Source organism: Procambarus clarkii, chromosome 47 (genome assembly GCF_040958095.1).
Source record: "Procambarus clarkii isolate CNS0578487 chromosome 47, FALCON_Pclarkii_2.0, whole genome shotgun sequence".
Classification (NCBI taxonomy): Eukaryota; Metazoa; Arthropoda; class Malacostraca; order Decapoda; family Cambaridae; genus Procambarus; species Procambarus clarkii.
This window is the reverse complement of record NC_091196.1, coordinates 20,299,317-20,318,717: the sequence shown is the minus strand read 5'-3', so window position 1 is coordinate 20,318,717 and position 19,401 is coordinate 20,299,317. Positions and strand designations below refer to the sequence as shown.

At 50.4% G+C, this 19,401-nt stretch overlaps 1 protein-coding gene across 3 annotated transcripts in view; it reads left to right on the top strand.

Annotated features, from left to right (window-relative positions):
• Positions 1-19,401, top strand: part of ssh (Protein phosphatase Slingshot) — a 165,692-nt gene that overhangs the window by 93,394 nt on the left and 52,897 nt on the right. Inside the window, exon 1 of one of the 3 annotated variants that reach the window (XM_045749826.2) lies at positions 13,894-14,536. The exons of the other annotated variants lie outside the window; for them this stretch is intronic. Within the exon in view, the coding sequence (XP_045605782.2) occupies positions 14,319-14,536 (218 nt within the window). The 5' untranslated portion in view covers positions 13,894-14,318. Of the gene's footprint in view, positions 1-13,893; positions 14,537-19,401 lie in introns of those variants that run through there. 3 annotated transcript variants of the gene reach the window in all.

The following is a 19,401-nucleotide window of genomic DNA, read 5'->3' as shown; positions in this document are numbered from 1 at the left end:
CCTCTCTCTCCCTCTCTCTCTCCCTGTCTCTCCCCCTCTCTCTCCCTCTCCTCTCTCTCTCCCTCTCCTCTCTCTCCCTCTCCTCTCTCTCTCCCTCTCTCCCTCTCCCTCTCCCTCTCCCTGCTCCCTTCTCTTCGTCTTCCTTCTCCTGTGTTAACTTATTCAGTCCATGTGATTTATGTTCCGTGTTCTGTTGTGCTTTATAATAACTGTTCTCGTGTTGTTCCACAGGTACGTATGGAGGTGAAGGGTGAGAGGTGGTGTGTGGTGTGGCCCTGGCCACCCAGGTGAGTATTGGGCTGTGTTCATGACCATACGTCCCTTAGTTTCCTCCCAGTTTTGTTTATTATACTGGTATGATCTGGTATAGGTATTACTTGAGTGGGGTGGTCTAGTACTTGGTACTTGGTTATGGTTGGCGAGTGTGAGGTTAGAGGTGCGGCGGGGCGTGGTTGGTGGTGGGGTGATCGACACGCGGTGAGGTTATTAGCCTACCTGGGTCGATCCCCGGGTCGTGACGCCCGCCGGCAAGGTCCACAATGTGAAGAAAGGAGGTCTGTGCTAGCTAGCCCCGACATTCTCTCCCTCGACGACCCGCTGTCACCAAGCCAAGCCTCGTCCTGGATGTGCTCAGCTATTTTTGCCAGTCTTGGTATGACGACCTGGTAAACATCATTTACGCTAAGTGTAGCGGAATTAGCCAGTCTTTTTAAAGGAGTGCTAGTGTAGCGGCTATGTAGCGCCTTGTTGTCGTCCTGGCTTGAGCGGTGAGTGGTCGTTGTGGACGCCAGCCTTGTATTCACCTAGTTGTATTCACCTAGTTGTTCTTATGGGGGTTGAGCTCTGCTCTTTCGGCCCGCCTCTCCACTGTCAATCAACTGTTACTACTACTACTACTACTATTTTTTTCCACACACACAAACACACACACACACACACACACACACACACACACACACACACACACACACACACACACACACACACACACACACACACAGCCCAATAGGCTCAGGAACCTGTACACCTGTTGATTGACGGTTGAGAGGCGGGACCAAAGAGCCAGAGCTCAACCCCCGCAAGCACAACTAGGTGAGTACACACACACACACACACACACACACATCCCAGGAAGCAGCCCGTGACAGCTCACTAACTCCCAGGTATCTATTTACTGCTAGGTAACAGGGGCATTGGGTGAAAGAGACTCTGCCCATAGTTTCTCGCCGGTGCCGGGGATCGAACTCGGAACCACAGGATCACGCGTTCAGCGTGCTGTCCGGTCAGCCACCGGCCCGCGTGTGTGTGTGTGCGCCTGTACTCACCTAATTGTGCTTGCGGGGGTTGAGCTCTGGCTCTTTGGTCCCGCCTCTCAACCGTCAATCAACAGATGTACAGGTTCCTGAGCCTACTGGGCTCTATCATATCTAACTTGAAACTGTGTATGGAGTCAGCCTCCACCACATCACTGCCTAATGCATTCCATTTGTCAACTACTCTGACACTAAAAAAGTTCTTTCTAATATCTCTGTGACTCATTTGGGCACTCGGTTTCCACCTGTGTCCCCTAGTGCGTGTGCCCCTTGTGTTAAACAGCCTGTCTTTATCAACCCTGTCGATTCCCTTGAGGATCTTGAATGTGGTGATCATGTCCCCCCTGACTCTTCTGTCTTCCAACGAAGTGAGGTTTAGTTCCCGTAGTCTCTCCTCGTAGCTCATACCTCTCAGCTCGGGTATTAGTCTGGTGGCAAACCTTTGAACCTTTTCCAGTTTAGTCTTATGCTTGACTAGATAAGGACTACATAGGTCCTTATCTAGTCCTTTTTTTAAGATAAGGTCCTTATCTAGTCAAGCCTGTGTGCGTGCGTGTATGCGTGCTGCAAGTGGGTGAGAAAGGTGGTGGTGGTGGTGTGCTGGCGCCTCATTGTGCTTAAGCGATTGTGCGTTCAGGCTTAGTGTACCTCCTCCACCTACCACAGTATTGGAGGGGGCGGAATAGGGGCTTGACTACCCCCCCCCCCCCCCGCCCCCCCCGGGCTCCAACTATACCTTGCACCGCGTGTATAACATTTTCTGGTTACCGCGCATCTTGATGGCTTTTTAATTTCGTTATGCTGACTTTTAAATATTGGAAGATGTGTGTGTAGGTGGTAATGTGTTGACGGGGGAGGGGCGAAGGTGTTGGTCTGATACTTGTCGAGGGTGTTGCGTGTGTTGAGAGTGTACTGGTGGGTGTTGCGTGTGTTGAGACTATACTGGTGGGTGTTGCGTGGGTGTGTTGAGACCGCGAGGTGCCCAGGACGCCCAAGTGTGGTGTCTGGCCCAAGGGCATCACCCCGCCTGACCTTACGCCCTCTCCACAAAAGCGAAATTGACGAAGCATTTTCCCTTATCGATTTTAAGAAAGCCAGACACACACACACACACACACACACACACACACACACACACACACACACACACACACACACACACACACACACACACACAATTCATCTTCTGAGTTATATCTCCCATCGAAATAAGTCTTCATTGAGACTTATTTCGATAGACAGTTAGACGATATTTAGTGTTGGTCGCCTTGCTCAATCGCTTTGGCTGTTGGAGTTGTAAATGTAAATGAATAGATTTAATAGTACTTTTGGGTTTTATTGATGTCTGTTTACAAAGCACAGCTTGTGTAAGATGTGGTTTCTAATCCTACCAGAGGTTGGGAGCCTTGTCTGTTTCTCAGACGTTACCCAATTTCCTCCTAATTACCAGATGCGTTGGGGGGCCAATTTATACTCAAGCTGCATTCTGTAATTTCGCAAATCGCCGCAGTATTAAATCTATTCTGGGTAGAGAGAGGCATCCTTCTGGCCCCGGCTCGTGGGTGGTGTAGTGTTGTATTTACCTGAGCTATTGTTGGCTTGGTGTTGTATGACGGGGCGGCCCGCACCTTGTATTATACCAGGGGTGGCCCGCACCTTGTATTATACCAGGGGTGGCCCGCACCTTGTATTATACCAGGGGTGGCCCGCACCTTGTATTATACCAGGGGTGGCCCGCACCTTGTATTATACCAGGGGATGGCCCGCACCTTGTATTATACCAGGGGGTGGCCCGCACCTTGTATTATACCAGGGGTGGCCCGCACCTTGTATTATACCAGGGGTGGCCCGCACCTTGTATTATACCAGGGGTGGCCCGCACCTTGTATTATACCAGGGGGTGGCCCGCACCTTGTATTATACCAGGGGATGGCCCGCACCTTGTATTATACCAGGGGTGGCCCGCACCTTGTATTATACCAGGGGTGGCCCGCACCTTGTATTATACCAGGGGTGGCTCGCACCTTGTATTATACCAGGGGGTGGCCCGCACCTTGTATTATACCAGGGGTGGCCCGCACCTTGTATTATACCAGGGGGTGGCCCGCACCTTGTATTATACCAGGGGATGGCCCGCACCTTGTATTATACCAGGGGGTGGCCCGCACCTTGTATTATACCAGGGGTGGCCCGCACCTTGTATTATACCAGGGGTGGCCCGCACCTTGTATTATACCAGGGGATGGCCCGCACCTTGTATTATACCAGGGGATGGCCCGCACCTTGTATTATACCAGGGGTGGCCCGCACCTTGTATTATACCAGGGGGTGGCCCGCATCTTGTATTATACCAGGGGTGGCCCGCACCTTGTATTATACCAGGGGATGGCCCGCACCTTGTATTATACCAGGGGCGGCCCGCACCTTGTATTATACCAGGGGGTGGCCCGCACCTTGTATTATACCAGGGGTGGCCCGCACCTTGTATTATACCAGGGGATGGCCCGCACCTTGTATTATACCAGGGGATGGCCCGCACCTTGTATTATACCAGGGGATGGCCCGCACCTTGTATTATACCAGGGGGTGGCCCGCACCTTGTATTATACCAGGGGTGGCCCGCACCTTGTATTATACCAGGGGTGGCCCGCACCTTGTATTATACCAGGGGATGGCCCGCACCTTGTATTATACCAGGGGATGGCCCGCACCTTGTATTATACCAGGGGTGGCCCGCACCTTGTATTATACCAGGGGGTGGCCCGCATCTTGTATTATACCAGGGGTGGCCCGCACCTTGTATTATACCAGGGGATGGCCCGCACCTTGTATTATACCAGGGGAGGCATGCACCTTGTATTATACCAGGGGTGGCCCGCACCTTGTATTATACCAGGGGGTGGCCCGCACCTTGTATTATACCAGGGGGTGGCCCGCACCTTGTATTATACCAGGGGGTGGCCCGCACCTTGTATTATACCAGGGGTGGCCCGCACCTTGTATTATACCAGGGGTGGCATGCACCTTGTATTATACCAGGGGTGGCCCGCACCTTGTATTATACCAGGGGCGGCCCGCACCTTGTATTATACCAGGGGTGGCCCGCACCTTGTATTATACCAGGGGCGGCCCGCACCTTGTATTATACCAGGGGTGGCCCGCACCTTGTATTATACCAGGGGTGGCCCGCACCTTGTATTATACCAGGGGTGGCCCGCACCTTGTATTATACCAGGGGAGGCATGCACCTTGTATTATACCAGGGGTGGCCCGCACCTTGTATTATACCAGGGGGTGGCCCGCACCTTGTATTATACCAGGGGGTGGCCCGCACCTTGTATTACACCAGGGGGCAGGGTTCATATCCCCCCCCCCCCACTCCGTGTATAACCTGGTGTTTAATTACTGGCTCCAGGCACTTGGTGTGTTGTGTGGGGGTGGAGCCCCCTGCTGGCTGTGTGGGGTGTGTTATTGGTGCCCTCCTCTCCCTCCCCTCTCTCCTTCTCTCCCTCTCTCTCTCCCTCTCCCTCCTTCTTTCCCTCTCTCTCCTTCTCTCCCTCTCCCTCTCTCTCCCTCTCTCTCTCCCTCTCCCTCTCTCTCCTTCTCTCCCTCTCTCTCCTTCTCTCCCTCTCCCTCTCTCTCCTTCTCTTCCTCTCTCTCTTCCTCTCTCTCTCCCTCTCTCTCTCCCTCTCTCTCTCCCTCTCTCTCTCCCTCTCTCTCTCCCTCTCTCTCTCTCTCTCTCTCTCTCCCTCTCTCTCTCCCTCTCTCTCTCCCTCTCTCTCTCCCTCTCTCCCTCTCTCTCTCCCTCTCTCTCTCTCTCTCTCTCTCTCTCTCTCTCTCTCTCTCTCTCTCTCTCTCTCTCTCTCTCTCTCTCTCTCCTTCCTGTAAATACTATTGATTGCCACCATAGGCCTACCTTTTCAACACATTCTTGTATGTATGTAATAATATATACTTCAATTTACTGCTTGAAGTAAGCAGTAAATTTACTGCTTGAAGTAAGCAGTAAATTTACTGAAGGGGGCTGCTTTAACGAGCCTGGCCTGAGGACGGGTTGCGGTTTCCTATCACTTAATGCTCCTGCTCACCTAGCAGTAAATAGGTACTCGGTCAACTGTTGTGGGGTTGCATCTTAGGGAGGGTGGGTGTCAGGAGTTCAACCTAGTGTGGGGGGGGGGACCTGGAGGCAGGGATGGTATTGTCAACACCAGCTCCACCACACATCAAAGGCGGGACCAAAGAGCCAGAGCTCAACCCCCGCAAACACAACTAGGTGAGTACATCAGGTTGAGGGGGGGTTGAGGTCTGGCTCTTTGACGGGACCAAAAGAGCCAGAGCTCAACCCCCGCAATAGGAAATGTAGATGTTTATCTCTCAGAATGTTTGGTAATATGTTTATTGTTTGTGATGTGTGTCTATGTATGTATTAACACGTTGTACTGAACGGGGTGAGAATAGCTTGAGCTACCTCATCCCTTTGTGTGTATTTTACCTCAATAAACTTATTTCAATTTCAAACCCCCGCAAGCACAACTAGGTGAGTACATCACTGTTGTGTCCTGGTGGATGCTGTTGTTGTTGTTGTTAAAGCTTTAGCTACTCAGGACGAAGTGTCCATGTAGCACGGGCTATGGTGAGCACGTAAAGAAGACATTAATACAATTAATGTTCATTCCCGGTGGATGCTATAAGCAGTGAACTAGGGTCTTCACCGGCCCCCAGGTGGTGTGAAGAATGGTCTTACCGTCTAGCGAGTGTTCCGCGCCTCACACCATTCATCAGTGACGGACTGCCTACCATCTTCAACCCACAAAAGCCATTAAAGCGTATTATTAACAATGTATTGTGAGGCGCGGCGTGAGCGGCCGGTCTGGGACCTGTGTGTCCGTGTGAAGGTCAGGCGGCTTCTGGGGGTCACGTTACACATTAATTCAGCCAGTGACTGATCAAGGGAAAGGCTGTAACCAGAGGAGCATGGCCAAGATGGACGAAAATGAGGGGCAAAGAACGATGATCAAGGGTGTTGAAGAGACAGTGACGAAACAGGGGAAGGGGGAGAAGGGGTGTCTAAGGGGAGGTGATCAAAGGGGCAGGGGGGGAAGAGTCGACACTTGGAGGGAGTGTGGTGAGGGGCGCCTCACAGTGAGGGGGGTAAGGGGGGGGGGAACATGGTGTCTACATGTGCATAAATTGCTGCAGAGTTGTTCGTTTATAACATAAACTTGGTCAATTATTTTCAATCACTTGTTATTTGTTGAACATATTTTGTTTTCCTCTTCGTTGCAAGTTGGCGTTTTTGTTCTTCAGTAGAAGGTTATACCTTAGCGTAGATTATAATGCTCTTAAATGTGTACTTTTTTTTTAATAATGAGAAATACAGCATAAACTGAAATGTGTAAATCCTTTAGGAATCCTCAACAGATACGAACAGATGTTTGGGTTTATTGGTTCCGATGGACTTAAATGTGTGGCATGATGATGGTGGTGATGAGCAGGTGGTATGGTGATGAGCAGGTGGTGATGAGCAGGTGGAGGGTGTGTCTGAGGCTGAAGGGTGTTCATCACCTGGGGGGGGAGGGGGCTGAACACGGCACTAACTTGCAGACGATGAGTCACAATAACGTGGCTGAAGATATCAAGACCAAACACACACACCAGAAGATGAAGAGCCGACGACGTTTCGGTCCGTACTGGACCATTATCAAGTCGATTGTGATAATGACAATCGACTTGATAATGGTGGAGGACGGAGCGAAACGTCGTCTCCTCCTCCTGGTGTGTGAGGTTCAGTCTTCGCGGCACTAACTTAATCTGTTGCTTGTGCGTCCAGGGCATAGTGATGGCGTCGAGTTCCTTCCTGTTAGCTCTGCTCTACCATAACACTGGTCGCTCGGGAGCACAATGGTCTCTGGTAGCGTGCGAGGTTCCGCATTGCTTCCAACGGGATAATATTAAGTTTGTAACTGTAGCCGAGGCGGCGGCGGCGGCTGCCCGGACCGCGGAGTTCCTTGGTGTGTAGGAGCAGCAGCAGCTGTACGTGAGGGAGTTCCCACACGCCGGCTCACTCCACGCCTTATGACTGCTGGAGGAGGCTAATGTTGACACAGTAAATGGAGTTGGTGGTGCCGCCGTAGTCTGTGAGGCACCATTGATGACCGGCCTGCAGCTGCGGTCCCGCCACCACGTCCTCCCGGGCCTCAATGCTCGCCCACACCACCACTCTCTCGCTTCGGCTAAATATATACTTTCCTGGATTCCCAACACGTTTTTAGTAATGGATAAACCTAAGCAAACTCCTCATCCCTTGGACTAATATTTGTGTTTCATTAGCTTATGACAGACATCAATCCCCCATCAGGCCTTTATCTGGCAGTCGTGAGATATATATATATATATATATATATATATATATATATATATATATATATATATATATAATATAATTGGTCCTCACACTGCAACACTGCATGGTGCAGCAGCAGCGGCGGCGGCGGCAGCAGCAGCAGCAGCAGCAGCAGCAGCAGCAGCGGCAGCAGCGGCAGCAGCAGCAGCAGCAGCAGCAGCAGCAGCAGCGGCGGCCAGTTCCTTAAAATCAGAGCGGCTCGCAGTTCTTGGTGTGGAAGCTGTGACCCAAGCAGCGGTTGGGGCAGTTAACCCTTGGGCTATTAGTGTCACCATTGGTAACACTAATATACAGTTTTGCCTAATGGGAGTAATTCCGTCAAGTCACGCGGCAGTGAGGACGCTGCGCTCATATTCACTGCCACACAGTGAGTGGCAGTGATGTGGTGGAGGCTGACTCCATACACAGTTTCAAATGTTGATATGATAGAGCCCAATAGGCTCAGGAATCTGTACACCAGTTGATTGACAGTTGAGAGGCGGGACCAAAGAGCCAGAGCTCAACCCCCGCAAACACAACTAGGTGAGTACAACTAGGCGAGTACAATACAGTAGACGGCATTCACTACAGTGGATCACACATGAAACAATGGACCTAAATTGTAGATTAGAACACTTAAATTTCCCCAACTACTCCATTTAAGTTCTGCTGCTGCTGAAGCATTGGATAAAAAAGTTAAGAACAACAAGAACACAAGTCAGACGCAACACTAAGTCGCAAATTCTTGTTCCTTCCCTACACCTGTCTCCTCCCATCCCTCCCCCCCCCCACCCTGATATATGACCCTCAAGCCCCATCCCTTCCCCCCCATCCCCCCTCTGCTACCTGACCACCCCCTTCCGGGCTGGGCAAGCTACTGTAAAGTGTAAGGTTAAATTATATTGATCACAGACTGGCGGGCCGCGTGGAAGGTGTTGGCATACACTCGTTTGTGGCCCAGGAAGGGGGTTGTGCTTCAGCTCTTGGGTCATGTGTCATTGTTCAGAGGTGATGTAGGTGTTGTCCTCGTGTGTGTTACTTGTCCTCGAGTGCTGGTGTCCCCAGGTGTGTGTTGTCCTCGTGTGTCTTGCCCTCGTGTGTCTTGCTTGTCCTCGAGTGCTGGTGTCCCCAGGTGTGTGTTGTTGTGGCGTCAGCGACAACACAGTGGTCTATGCAGTGTTGCGCCTCCATATAACTTAGAGGTCTTGTTATATCGGTAGTCTTAGGTTTCAGTAAGAAGGTGAGGGTGTACTTGTTATTGATAATCTCGTGGTTAGTACAGATTCCTGTCCTGGCCTGGTGTTTGTGTGAAGTGGCAGACATTGGTTATTGGGAGGGTGGAGGTCGTGGTGTTGGTGATGGTAATTTAAAGGTGCAACAATCAGAGAACACTATGGACATTGGAGGTCCACGGTTGTTCAATATTCTCCCAGCAAGTATAAGAAAAATTGCAGGAACAAAGATGGAAGTCTTGAGGGTCAAGCTCTCATAAGTCAAGTCTGGTCCATGCAAGGCCGAGCTTACGGAGTGGAAGAACTCCCTGAACCCCATCCTGGTACATTCCAGGTAGAGTCCTTTTAGACGAAGTTCACAAGACAAACCGGGTGTTTGACAAACTTGGGGAGTAGAAGAACCGGGACAAACTTGGGGAGTAGAAGAACTCCCAGAACCCCATCAACCAGGTATCAACCAGGGTCGCAGACCAGGCTTGGGGAGGAGGACTCTCGGAACCGACTTCAGGTACACTACAGGTAAACAAGGCGTTAGTTAGACGGCGCCTTCAGTACCTCCTACAGCTCCCGACTCGTAATTACGTAGAGGACCAAGACAACCTGGAGGAACTTGAGCCAAGGCTGACCAAGCTGTGGAGCCATTTAAGCCATTTATGTCTTCATAAACCTTATGAAGACATACTCAAAGAACTGAACTTGTATTATTCAGAGAAGCCTGGAGTATGGCGAGATGTGATTCACGTTAAGATATTGTGGAAATGTCATACTGTCCTGCGGGCAGCTGCAAGCAACAGCCTGGTGGACCAAACTCTCACAAGTCAAGTCTGGCCTCGGGCCGGGCTTGGGGAGTAGAAGAACTCTCAGAAACCCATCAACCAGGTATCAACCAACTAGTGAAGAGTCATTTGAGGTAGGATATACCTGCCCCACACACTCAAGGTGCCTGCCCCACACACTCAAGGTGCCTGCCCCACACACTCAAGGTGCCTGCCCCACACACTCAAGGTGCCTGCCCCACACACTCAAGGTGCCTGCCTCACACACTCAAGGTGCCTGCCCCACACACTCAAGGTGCCTGCCCCACACACTCAAGGTGCCTGCCCCACACACTCAAGGTGCCTGCCCCACACACTCAAGGTGCCTGCCTCACACACTCAAGATGCCTGCCTCACACACTCAAGGTGCCTGCCCCACACACTCAAGGTGCCTGCCCCACACACTCAAGATGCCTGCCACACACTCGGGTTACAAACTACAGTCTGGGTGTACTAACTACGTGGGACAAACTCTGCAGTCTTGTTAGGCTTCAGAGCCCACGAATTCAAGTTGTACAGGATAAGAGGCAATTATTAATGCAATAATATCTGCTAAGGTCTGAAAAAGACCTTTTATGCCCTCTGTAACCTCTTTAAACTACCGCTCACAGGACGAGTATGGGGTGCACAATAAACTACCACTCACAGGACGAGTATGGGGTGCACAATAAACTACCGCTCACAGGACGAGTATGGGGTGCACAATAAACTACCGCTCACAGGACGAGTATGGGGTGCACAATAAACTACCACTCACAGGACGAGTATGGGGTGCACAATAAACTACCACTCACAGGACGAGTATGGGGTGCACAATAAACCAGCCGTCTCCGGCGGGACCAATCAGAATTGCAGTACACAGTTCAGAACACCATTGGCTGGCCAGCTAGGTCGATATGGTATTGGCATTGTCCAATACTGGGGGAGGGATGATTGTTGCAGGTGAACAGGTGTATGAGGTTCAGAGGAACACAATGAGGCCACTTACACTCATTCATATCCAAGTGTGGTAGGAGAGGCAGGGAGGGCGCCTGCCTCCTCATTCTTGCTGCTCCAAGGTCTCCCATTCGCCTGCCTGCCTCTTCTCACCTTGGTGTGCGTGTCCACCAGGGTGTTTCGTGTCCACTCTGGAAGGTGTGTTCGGTTTCTGCCTCCACCACTTCCCTTCCTAGTAACTAGTTCAGTCAGTTTATTTCATTCTCTATGAGTGACAAATATTCTGACATTCGTGTGGGTTGGGTACTTTACATTTGTCAAGTTTACATTTGTCAAATGTCTACAGTTACAAATGTAGTTTCCATTTGTACTCCCTTCTTCCCTTAACCTCCAATGGGTTTGACTAAGGTCTTGCTTGTTACTCGTTCTTCTCAGCTCTGGAAATAAGTTCCAGAGTTCCAGAGTATTCTACAGTATTCCACAGGACTTGGTCCAACTTTGCTTTGGATTCAATGAGGAAAGGCTCTTGGCTGGCGCTGCATATTCCCAAACTGGTCAAACGTATGTAGCATATTGCATTCTAAATGGCTCAATGCTCAGATATGTTATGGAAATTCTTATGTTGACCAACTTCGTATATACAGCTGACGTAATGTAGTTTGCAGGCCGCTCCAAGCAACAGCCTGTTGGATCAAATTATGACCAAGCCTGGCCTTGGGGGAGTAAGTAGGTTGGGTTCTTTGGAGTAAAACAACTCCCAGAGGTGACTCCACGTATTCTCCAGGGTATATCTTGGGAGAGGTTCGGTGGGATGTCTAAACTCAGGTCTTTTTTCCTTGACTCGTACATGTTGCAACCCGCTCTCGCACAAGACAGTACATATATGACTTGTTGCTTATAGTCACTATTTCGCTTATAAATTAGTACGTATGTGACATATTCCTAGCCTTATTTTTTTCAAGGCACTAACTTTTTCTCTCAGTTTTATTAAACAATAGAGATTTTATACAAAATTTGACAATATCCTGAGTTACTTTACAATTTATTTAAATATTTTAGTTTTGTTTTATTTTATAAAACTGTAGTATCAATATAGGTATAGGTTCAGTACTAATTGTAATATCTTAACATACTAAGAAGGTTAGGTTAGGTTAGGTTGTGGTTTTCTATTCAGCTTTTCAAGGTAAACTCAAATATTCACAATAAATTAGTATGTCTCACATGCACTTATTCATAAGCAAGATATTGACTATAAACAAGTGCGAGAACGTGTTGCAACATTTTCCCTCCATTTGGAATCATGTGTGTGAAAACTTGTGGTGTGGTTGTGTCGTGAGGTGCAGGGGCCAGATTCACGAAAGCACTTACGCAAGCACTTACGAACGTGTACATCTTTTCTCAATCTTTGGCGGCTTTGTTTACAATTATTAAACAGTTAATGAGCTGCGAAGCACCAGGAGGATGTTTATATCAATAACAACAGTTGAATGGCAAGTTTTCATGCTTGTAAACTGTTTAATAAATGTAACCAAAGCCGTCAAAGATTGAGGAAAGATGTACACGTTCGTAAGTGCTTGCGTAAGTGCTTTCGTGAATCTGGCCCCAGGTCCCTGTCTGTGTATTACCTAGTTGTATTCACCTAGTTGTGCTTGCGGGGGTTGAGCTCTGCTCTTTCGGCCCGCCTCTCAAGTGTCAATCAACTGTTTCTACTACTACTACTAGTATTTTTTTCCCACACCCCAGGAAGCAGCCCGTGACAGTTGACTAACTCCCAGGTACCTATTTACTGCTAGGTAACAGGGGTATAGGGTGAAAGAAACTCTGCCCATCGTTTCTCGCCGGCGCCCGGGATTAAACCCGGGACCACAGGATCACGTGCCCAGTGTGCTGTCCGCTCGGCCGGCCAGCTGTGTGTGTGTGTGTGTGTGTGTGTGTGTGTGTGTGTGTGTGTGTGTGTGTGTCTGTCTGTCTGTCTGTCTGTCTGTCTGTCTGTCTGTCTGTCTGTCTGTCTGTCTGTCTGTCTGTCTGTCTGTCTGTCTGTCTGTCTGTCTGTCTGTCCCGTCCCGTCCCGTCCCGTCCCGTCCCGTCCCGTCCCGTCCGCCCTCACATAACAGATTACCTTACACAGCTGCAGGTCGCACCTCTCCAGCGGGCAGTGTTATAAACCACAGATTCCCGACGCTTTTGTTTCTCGTCATATCGGCGTTTAAACCCATTGATTGAGGCCGCCTGGACGATTGGCCCGGGCTAGTGAGCGCCGCTCGCTTACTGCCCTTACACGGAGGTGGTTCCTCGCTTCCTGGGTGGTTCAGTCGCGTGTCTTAGTCATTGCAGGTCCTCTAGTACAGTCTCAAGCGTTATTTATGCCCCTCAGTATTTTGTATATCTGGATCATCTCCCCTCTCTATCTCCATTTTTGTTTCAGCTCATTCATGGCCCCACCTTCAACAATGGTAGTGGTGCACCATGGCCCACCAACAATGGTAGTGGTGCACCATGGCCCACCAACAATGGTAGTGGTGCACCATGGCCCACCAACAATGGTAGTGGTGCACCATGGCCCACCAACAATGGTAGTGGTGCACCATGGCCCACCAACAATGGTAGTGGTGCACCATGGCCCACCAACAATGGTAGTGGTGCACCATGGCCCACCAACAATGGTAGTGGTGCACCATGGCCCACCAACAATGGTAGTGGTGCACCATGGCCCACCAACAATGGTAGTGGTGCACCATGGCCCACCAACAATGGTAGTGGTGCACCATGGCCCACCAACAATGGTAGTGGTGCACCATGGCCCACCTACAACAATGGTAGTGGTGCACCATGGCCCACCAACAATGGTAGTGGTGCACCATGGCCCACCAACAATGGTAGAGGTGCACCATGGCCCTATGCCAAGTGCCTCGAGGCTGGCAGCGTCTCTACCTCCAAAGATTTCACTTTTGAAATTACCTCGCAAGTTTTTCACGTGTTGACGGAATGTAATGATTGTTAATTTTGAGAATTTCAAGAGTCGCGTCGTGGGATTTAATTTATTTGCGTCGTTTGGATGCCGTGTGAGTGTATAGTTGTTGTTTGGGGCTGGGCGGGCGTGAGGGGGTGGGGTGTGGGCGGCTCTGGGAGGGTGGGTGGGTCTGGGCGGCTTTGGGTGGGCGGGTCTGGGTGGGTTGGGGGAGGGTGGGTTGATCAGCTGGACTGTGGCGCGCCTCAGTGTACCTCGGGCTGCCGTGGTGTGTGGTTGTGCAGCTGACTGCTCCACACCCGAGTGTCTCGTGTGTATGTGTGTGTGTCTCTCCCTCTCCCGTGCAACGTCCCGCGTGAGATCACATCTTGCCAAGGTGGTTGTCATGCCACGGCCGCGTCCCCGCACTCAGCTCGCCAACACCCTCCTTCAGGAGCTACAGTTTGCTCGACAAAACCAAAGAAAGCCGTGATTGTACCCTAAACTAGTGTGATCTGGGTATTGAAAGGGAACACGATGTACTCCGCGAGCTTAAGAGAAAACCATATTTAGTATGTCGGCTTCGATAGCGAATTTCTGACTTGAGTGACGCGCCAGTGAGGGTTTAAGTGTGTGTGGGGGTCGCGATTGAGTTGCATTCGAATCTGCGGGTTTTAAGTTGTGCGGAAGACAATGAAGTATACCAAGGAGATCCCTCCCGCCGGGATGCTGGTGCCTCTGGAATGTAACAACCCCAACCTCCTGATGAAGTGCGAGAAGAATGTGGCGGCGGCCCGAGCCGTCCAGAAGGAGCGCCGCAAGAACAAGAGGCGCGAGAAGGAGAACATGTGGCGGAGAAACAACCGTAGGAACGCTATGCAGGAGCCCATCGTCATGCACTACCCCGCCAGGTACTGCTATTCTGCCCCCCCCCACCCCCACACCCCTTACTACTTCACCACCCACCATTCCTCCAGTGTCTCGGCACGCCCTCATCTCCCATTACCCACCCATTACCCATCACTTGGCCATCACCCATTACTTGATCATCGACCATCACTCGATCATCACAAATCTTACCACTTGCCGACCTCCTCCTCCTCCTCCGACAGCACTTACGCTTCACTTGGTAACTTACATGCGTATATACAGGTAAAACTGTGCGAGTTGGTAGATGCTGGATGATCGGTAACGCCTCCGTCAGGCTGTGGTCACCTCCAGGTTTGGAAGGCCCTTCAGAGTAGGTTAAAGGAACAGATGACGTGGTGTGAATAACCTTTAACTTGTATTTATTTTGATCATGTCTCTCTTATTAGGCTACTAGAGAATGCCAGGACTTTGTGTAGTGGTAAAGTCATTTTAAACAATATTTCGTAGGGGATCATAGTTATTAGGGAGAAAATAGTTGGGAAGTTACATACGCTGCCATTGTGATTGAGGGGTCAAGTCCTGGGTGCCACGTACAGGTGCCAGAAGGGCCAGGCACCTGGGTTAATGTCATCCAGGATTCCTGCCACCGCCGACCCCTGCTTGGGTCACTGAGGTCACCGGGGGAAAGTTTCACAGTGCTGACCCGAAAACAAATTGCATTTTCAAATGCATCTCGTGAAAGTGAACAGGTCCACTGGCCATGGCAGGGGAAGAAGACCCCACGAGGCGGGACTGTACCATGGTAGTCTTGAGGAATTTTTATAAAATTCCTGGAAAGAGTTTGAAGGTTGGGGAGAGTCTTTGCCTGGGTCAGTTCTTGGAGATACAAGAGGTCTGGGAAGGCTCCGACATTTATCTGCCCAGCCAGGCATAACACACCATGATTCTTGCCTGATTTGTTTAACTTGACACAGTCTGCATCTCATCCGAGTTAGCCCAACCACTTGGGCTGGACGGTAGAGTGACGGTCTCGCTTCATGCAGGTCTGCGTTCAATCCCCGACTGTCCAAGTGGTTGGACATCATTCCTTCCCCGCGTCCCATCCCAAATCCTTATCCTGACCCCATTCCAGCGCTATATAGTCGTAATGGCTTGGCGCTTTCTCCCCCCCCCCAATAGTTCCTTCCCCTATACACCCACAGTTTTGCTTAGTCCAGCCTCCATTGTTATCTATAACCTCGCTCCCTACCTAGCCAGCCTCCTGCTACACTTAACACAGCTCTGCTTTGTGTCCTGCTTGCGTAAGTCTGCTAACTTCCTCCCCCGTAATCTTTATTCTCAGTTTTATGCTCTTAACTGAAAAAGTCGTTGCCAGAGCAGTTGCTGCGTGGCGAGTGGTTGGGATGGGAGGCTGCAGAGGGGGTAGGAGAGCGCCAAGGAGTCTGGCCCGCAGTGCAGTCCGTACTCCTAAGGTTTCCTAACGTCCAGAAAACGGTTAATTTAAAGTGTCCTCTCCTAGCCTACCAGAGGATCCAAAACAGAAAACGGGACAGTACGTCACTTTCGCCAGCCGCTTCCATGTTCTAGTACGACAATTTTTGGCCTTATGTAACGCAAACGAACGAAAAGCGACGTTCTTTGTAGGAGGACAGGTTGGTTAGTGAGTGCTTGTAAGGGGGGAGGGGGGGGGGAGCCCTCGACCAACCGTCACGCATGTTAAAAACAAACACAATATAACCCTAATAGGCGTTGGTCCATTAAAAATGGAAATAAAATTAGTTTTGGCAGTTGGGGTAGTTTTTCAGTTAAACTTTTGCTTCCTTATTTGTATATCTTAAGTGTGTCTCGATGTCAACCAAACACTAGCTGAGAAAACTGAATTTTTCTTTTGTCTTCCTGTCCCCCCCCCCCTAGCATACACCTAGATTTTATTATAAATTTGTCCATCAAATAAAAATTCCAAATTTGTCGTTTGTAATAAATGCTTTTAATTGAGCAAGTTTATATTACAACCAGAGTATTGATGTAGCAGAGGTGGAGGGGCCAAGTGTTTGTATAGTAAGGTGAGGTGAAGTTATGGTCAGGTTGATTGATTGATGAAGATTAAGCCACCCAATAGGTGGCACGGGCATGAATAGCCCGTAAGTGGTGGCCCTTTTGAGCCATTTACAAGTATCAAGAGCTGATACTGGAGATCTGTGGAGGTGCGACTGCACCCTGCGTGACGGGAGATGTCTCCCGGACCAAATGGTGACCAAATGGTCAAGTAATGGTCAGTGGCCCCTATGTTTATATAGGCCTGGTAGGCTAAGCTGATCTTGGGCAACTGTGGAGGATCCGTGTTTATATGGCGCCTGGCAGCTAGGTGGACAGCGCTTCGGATTCGTAGTCCTGAGGTCCCGGGTTCCATCCCCAGTGGAGGCGGAAACAGATGGGCAAAATTTTTATTTCACCCTGATGCCCCTTTTTCCTAGCTGTAAATGGGTACCTGGGAGTAACAGCTGCTACGGACTGCTTCCTGGGATTTGTGTAACAAAAAAGAGGCCTGGTCGAGGACCGGGCCGCGGAAACGCTAAGCCCCGAAATCATCTCAAGATAACCTCAAGACGATATCAAAAGTTGATTTGCGAATAGCAATAGAGCTGCCCTCGTCACTGTGTTAATAGCTAGTGGTTATATTTGGTTTGTTTATGGAATATTATGTCTGATATTTGGAGGCTAGGCGTACAGGCGAATGCCTAGTGAAGAGTGTGCATGCGTGCGTGCACCTGTGTACTCACCTAGTTGTGCTTGCGGGGGTTGAGCTCTGGCTCTTTGGTCCCGCCTCTCAACCGTCAATCAACAGGTGTACAGGTTCCTGAGTCTATTGGGCTCTATCATATCTACACTTGAAACTGTGTATGGAGTCAGCCTCCACCACATCACTGCCTAATGCATTCCATTTGTGTGTGTGTGTGTGTGTGTGTGTGTGTGTGTCTGTCTGTCTGTCTGTCTGTCTGTCTCCATTTGATAAAGCAGACAGAGACATGCAGGTGGTTCCTTGTTGCAGCCACAGCTGCCATTCTGCACCACAACGGTCTCCAGTTGCAAGGACGGGAGGGGGGGGAGGGGAGGGAGGTGTCAACGGTAACCCTTCATTGCAACGGTCACTAGAGTTAGTGACTAAGTCTCCCCCACACATTAAGTCCCACTTCTTAAATTTGAGCCGACATGAACTGTAACCCCTTTAGAGGTGCAAATGACGACGGGTTTCTCTAGTTGGGTTAGTACTGCACTCTCTGCACACGTCTTAAGTCGAAGCCACTTTTGTCTTTGGGATTGGCTACAGACTCAAGTGGCTTGTCTTTGTTGATCTTCGCGTGTGGACAACAACAACATATATCTTCCTCCTGGTTCCCTCCTGGTTCCCTCCTGGTTCCCTCCTGGTTCCCTCCTGGTTCCCTCCTGGTTCCCTCCTGGTTCCCTCCTCGTCCCTCCTCGTCCCTCCTCGTCCCTCCTCGTCCCTCCTCGTCCCTCCTCGCCCTTTCTCGTCCCCTCCTCGTTCCCTCCTCGTCCCCTCCTCGTCCCCTCCTCTTAATGAGACCAGCTGCTAGATGTTATTGTCGATGTGTCTTGGCGCTAAAGTGCTCGTTGATTTTCCTGGTCTTGCGCTAAAAATACTTTACTTGTACGAATGGAGAGCCTCAGTGACATTGCTCAAGAAGTAGAAGATTAGTTGATATGCGAGTCATGAGTGTCAGTGATGGCGAGAAGTGAGTTTAATAGTGTGAGCTGTGGGCTAGCTTTTCCTTTCCTGGAGGCTTCCACCAGCCATGTTTTGTTCATGTCTGCCACCAACACCACATGGCCCGTCGACTTAAGTGGTCGACATTGCCTACCCGCCATCACTGTAGTGTTTGGGCTCACTATCAGTTGTATATGAGCGTTTTAATCCATAATTGTTTACCAGTAGGCTAAAGGAACTAACTCATCGAGGACTAGTTGACATCTGCCCGAAACGCTTTGCGTAATAGTGGCTTTAGGCATTGTATGTACTAGCTCTATCTATAAATCTATCAATTTTTGTATAACCTCTTGTATGTATGTACTTTACCTGAATAAACATTTGAATTTTGAATTTGAGTTACCCGATATCGGTGGTGTACATGGCGGCTGAGTCAGTATTAAGAAACGTAGATTCTGGGCGGTTCATTGGCTAGGATGGTGAGTTACGCCGTGACTACAGACGCTGTACTGTGTTCATCAGGAGGTGCCTGGCTAGCCTCCGGATAAGGGACAATCTGGTGAGGGGTTTTGGCGGTTAAACGGCCAGTCAGATGATTAAGTCACGACTACATTCGTTGTGCTTGTTGGTGGTTATAACGACCTCATGCTGGCGGGCCTGGCCACCACTGGCTGGCGGACCTGACCACCACTGGCTGGCGGGCCTGGCCACCACTGGCTGGCGGACCTGACCAGTAGCCAGTGGTTGACCACCACTGGCTACTGGACCTGACCACCACTGGCTGGCGGGCCTGGCCACCACTGGCTGGCGGACCTGGCCACCACTGGCTGGCGGGTCTGGCCACCACTGGCTGGCGGACCTGACCACCACTGGCTGGCGGACCTGACCACCACTGGCTGGCGGACCTGACCACCACTGGCTGGCGGGCCTGACCACCACTGGCTGGCGGGCCTGACCAGTAGCCAGTGGTTGACCACCACTGGCTACTGCACAAGGCCGCCACTCTGAGGCTGACCGGTGGACACCACTTACTATGGGGACAAGTTTTTGCCCCCTCGCCTTCCGTATTTAATAAGCACATTCCACTAGGTGTGGAACTTGGAAAGTTGTGTTGAAGTGGAGCATATTTCACCCTACGCCTCCCCCCCTCCCCTTCCCCCTTGTAAATGTAACTTACCACAA